Genomic DNA, 5,000 nt, shown 5'->3' on the forward strand with positions numbered 1-5,000 from the left:
ATGCTGAATTCCTTAAATGAATGTCTTTGTGACATAAAAAACTGGATGTCAAACAATTTCCTCCAGTTGAATTCTGACAAAACAGAAGTCCTCATCATTGGATCCCAGCACATAGTGAAACAAATGATACCATCCTTAGGTCCCTTTCAATTTTTAGACTGTGTAAAACCTGTTGCAAAGAATCTTGGTGTCTGGTTTGACAGTAATTTAAGCTTTGAACGTCACATCACAAAGCTCATACAGTCTTGTTTCTATCACCTCAGAAATATTTCCAAGATTAGTTCCATCTTAACTTTTAAAGACCCCGAGACCATTATACATGCATTTATTTCTTCACGCCTGGATTACTGCAATAGTCTTTTTTCTTGTCTGAACCAAAAATCTATAAAGAGACTTCAAACTGTTCAGAATTCAGCTGCCCGGCTTCTTACTAAGACAAAGTACTGTAATCACATTACTCTTGTTTTAGCCTCACTGCACTGGCTCCCAGTAAGCTTTAGAATTGAATTTAAGATTCTTCTGATTACTTTTAAAGCTCTACATGGCCTGTCTCCCAACTACATATCTGACCTCCTAGTACCTTATACACCTGTGCGTACTGTGCGATCATCTGGTAGTGGTTTCCTAACTATTCCTAAGGTCAATCTCAAAACTAAAGGGGAGAGAGCATTTAGTGTCAGGGCACCTAGGCTCTGGAATGACCTGCCTGATGAAATCAGGTCAGCCAAGTCAGTATGGTCTTTTAAATCCCTCCTTAAAACTCATCTTTACAAGCAAGCCTTCCTTAGTTCAGTTTATTTTCCTTTTTTAAATTTATGTCAAGTTCTAATTGAATTAGTATATATTATTTGATTGTTATATTATTATGTCTTATTTGCATTTTCATTTATGTTAATATTGTACAGCACTTTGTAACTTTGTTTTGAAAAGTGCTATATAAATAAAGATTATGATTATTATTATTATTATTATTTAGTGTTAAGTTCAAATAGTCCAGTGTAGGGGATGAATTGTCCATAGGGATTAGGAGTTGTCATAGGGCAAGTAGTGCGTCGCTAGGCTGCGCGGTCAGGAATCCGAGCATGGGGACAGCAATAGGCGATGGTAGGGCAGTCATAGGGATGGGATTTCCCTAGTTCCCGAGTTTTTCCACTCCCTGGTTGGGTTTTAGAGTTTTAAACATGTTCCACCTAAGGGCTTTAGCTGTTTGAAAACCATGTTTTGAGGAGCTGACACAAATTTCTCACATCTAGTTAACACATCTAGAGATGGATGAGGACCTACTATAAGCCTACAAAGTGTGTTAATGACAACATCATGACATGATTGACTTGAAACAGAAACCTTTCCTTTCCCACGGGATAAACGGTAAATGGCGGGACAAACGGTTGTCTTTAAATATCCTGATAGGATAGGATACGATAGGATACCTGATAGGTCCACCGACTCTATACACGATGTGATTGGCCTGACCGAAGTTTGGTTTTTCCACTTCGCAAACCAACGGAGAGTTGCTACTGTAGACTACCCTGGCTGCAAATTACATTTGCTGCCGCTAGGGTGCGTCAAGATTTCTAGGCTGAGATGTATCTTTTGTCGACGTTCTCCAGTGCCCATGATAATGATACTGTCTTTGTTGATGTCTGGTACCCTGCAAAGGGCAAGCACCAAGACATCTGTGTAACATGTAGATCTGGCAGTTTACATAGTTCAACAGCTTTATGAGGAAGGTAGAGGACGAGGTTGGCTTTGGTTTCCTTCGATCCAAGGAAAGCTTTAAAGTCTTTGATTGGTGTAGTCTTGTATTTTGTATCCCTTATCATGTGCTTTTCCCATTGTATGGACCTGTCTCGTCCTGTCTTTCATGGAGTTTGTGATGGTATAGTTGTTAAATAATAAGTATATGTCATATGCCTCGTGCCTTATTTCAACATTTTCAAAGAAGCATTCTGCCAGATCAGCAGGTTTAGAGGAAGCTTCTTTCCTGCAGCTGAACTCTAGCTCTGCATCCTGGTGACAACCAACCAACTAAGTCCTTTTTTGCACTTCCGGTACTTGTATTCTACACAATGACAATAAAGTTGAATCTAATCTAATCTAATCTATTGTGGTGAGTGCAGAACATTACTTTAATTCAAATGATTATTAGGTTATGTGAAGGAAACTTTTAGGCCGGCTTTACACGACAACGCTCCCGGGTGAAACCGACAAAATATTTTATCAGATGTGCCTTTCGTTTAGACGGCGACAGCGTTTTTGGGGCTTAAAAACGCAAAAAAATGAACCCACCCTCCAGAGTGGAAATCTTAAAGAGGCTCCACCGTCGCGTTCCCGTCTAAAGGGTTGAAAACGCAAAAGTGTGCTTTGAGCTGCTCACGCTGGCTATCCTCGCTTACGCGTTGACGTCATATCCATGTGCAGTACAGCCAAACAACAACAAACATGTCAGATTATTTCCATCAGTCGGACATTCAAGTTGCCTTAGCTGCTTTGATAGCTATTCTTCGCCATGTTTTGGTTTTCGACTGTGGGCTATTTCGCGCTACTACGGAGAGAAGTAGAAGGAAGTTTCAACGCGATGAATTTGCAATTTTTGGTGATATATCCGCCATCTTGGATTTTGGACCTGTGCAGTCCGTGAAAAAATCGGAAACAGGTAGTTTTGCAAACTATAGGGTCTGAAGAAGTGAAAAAACATAATTTGCAAAAATCTATATGAAATGTTCCAAACACTTTTTTTACTACATATCGCCCTGCACTAGGTGTACAAATTGTATACTGTGTAATGAAATATGCAGAAATCCATGTGAATAAGTTTTCCAGCAGGGAGCCTGTTTTCACTGCTGACTTCCCTGTGGGCGGTTGTTGTGTGTGCTGCCCCCTGCAGGTCTGGATGACTGTCTGCAGCAGTACATTAAGAACTTTGAGCGGGAGAAGGTGGGCGGAGAGCAGCTGCTGCGGATCACCCATCAGGAGCTGGAGGACCTGGGAGTGTCCCGCATCGGACATCAGGAGCTCATACTGGAGGCAGTGGACCTGCTGTGCGCTCTGGTGAGGATACACACACACACACACACGCACACACACACACACACCTGGATCTGGGCGTGTCCCGCATCGGACATCAGGAGCTCATACTGGAGGCAGTGGACCTGCTGTGTGCTCTGGTGAGGATACACACACACACACACACACACACACACACACACACACACACACACAGGAGCTCATACTGGAGGCCGTGGACCTGCTGTGTGCTCTGGTGAGGATACACACACACACACACACACACACACACACACAAACACACAATGTGATTTATCTTCTCAGAACCAGGAACAAGGATGTGTGTGACAATCGGACCACACACACAAAAATGTGTACACACACACACACACACATGTACACACACACACACACACACACACACACATGGGCATATGTACACTCACACACACACACACACACACACACACACGTACACACACACACACACACACACACGCACACACACACACCCACACACACACACACACACACACACATACACACACAGCAGGCACTTTACTGTGATCAGTCTTCACAGAGAGAGGCTGTTGTTCTGACTGCTGAGTAACCTGCTGTTGCTTGTAGTGTTTATATATAGCCAGCTTTACAGCAGTCATTACAGCTCTCACACACCACCTGTCTTTACCTGTGTCAGGTGTTCACTTCTCTCTTCTCACCTATAGTGGCTGCCATGTGTAGAGCTAGTTTTGCAGCATTATGGCTGCACTGCATACAGGCTATACAGCAAACAGGTACAGACGTTCTGTCTCAGTGCATACAGGTGTAAACAGGTATAGACGTTCTGTCTCAGTGCATACAGGTGTAAACAGGTATAGACGTTCTGTCTCAGTGCATACAGGTGTAAACAGGTACAGTATAGACGTTCTGTCTCAGTGCATACAGGTTTAAACAGGTTCTGTCTCAGTGCATACAGGTTTAAACAGGTATAGACGTTCTGTCTCAGTGCATACAGGTGTAAACAGGTACAGTATAGACTAGGGGTGTAACGGTTCATGTATTCGTATTGAACCGTAACGGTACGAGCGTCACGGTTCGGTGCATGAATTTAGGAGAATACACGGTATAAAAATACATAAAACTCGTGTGCGGATTAATTAATGTCATGCGCAATTACTGTTAAGTAGCGAAAGTTACGGGAGTTCTTTAGCGACACCTAACGCTAATCTGTAGCCTCACCTTAGCTCTGAAGCTTTGATTGGCGCCTATGTTTTTTTTGTCAGGTCGTCGGTCGAGTCCGTCAGTCATTAGCAGCACTAAGGTTAGACCCACAAGAGTTAGAGGATCCGCTTGTCTCTTTAAGATCGCAAGTTTGAGAACTTCAATTACAGTAACGTTAGTACAGGCGAAAGAGTGGTGGATAAGATGAAACTGTGTGTCGGCGTTGTTCAGCAGTTGTTGGGTATGTGAGTGGAAAAAATGCTACACATATTCGAAGCCATCACCCAGATGTAGGCTACCAATCACTGAAACGAGGGGGGAAAACTTCCCCTGCGCTTCAGCAGCCTTTGGATACACATACAAATAGGGCCAAAACCTATGGCTTAAATTAAATTATTTCGTAATGACAGAAAGCTATGTAAATCGCGTGGTAATTACCTTTATGTTGGGGTAACTTGTAACTTCTCACATGAGGAGCTGGTAACTTAGTGTTAAGTGCATAGACAGTAAAATAAAGTGACAACGCTAACCAGGCTAATAAACAAACCATGCTACAGTGAGTTAACGTCAAAGGGCAAAGTCACGTGACTTCTAGTTGTAGTCTGTTTATGAAATGAAAGGAGCAATTTTTAAAAAAAAAAAAAAGCAAAATAGTGTGATATTTTCACAGTTAGTAGGCTAGATTATTACTTTACACACAATAAAAAAAATATTGAGGCAAATTGTAGACCCTTCCATATACAACTAAACACAGATGTTGAAGGTCTTGTAAG

At 42.2% G+C, this 5,000-nt stretch overlaps 1 protein-coding gene across 1 annotated transcript in view; it reads left to right on the plus strand.

The window, feature by feature from the left end:
* Window positions 1–5,000, plus strand: part of cnksr2b (connector enhancer of kinase suppressor of Ras 2b) — a 130,544-nt gene that overhangs the window by 53,622 nt on the left and 71,922 nt on the right. The window contains exon 5 of the mRNA XM_076274307.1: window positions 2,888–3,051. Within this exon, the coding sequence (XP_076130422.1) occupies window positions 2,888–3,051 (164 nt within the window). The remainder of the gene's footprint in view (window positions 1–2,887; window positions 3,052–5,000) is intronic.

Source organism: Alosa pseudoharengus, unplaced genomic scaffold (assembly GCF_046254945.1).
Source record: "Alosa pseudoharengus isolate Yale_2024_CS ecotype anadromous, Long Island Sound unplaced genomic scaffold, YU_APseudo_1.1 YU_APseudo_1.1_scf_8, whole genome shotgun sequence".
Taxonomy (NCBI): Eukaryota; Metazoa; Chordata; class Actinopteri; order Clupeiformes; family Clupeidae; genus Alosa; species Alosa pseudoharengus.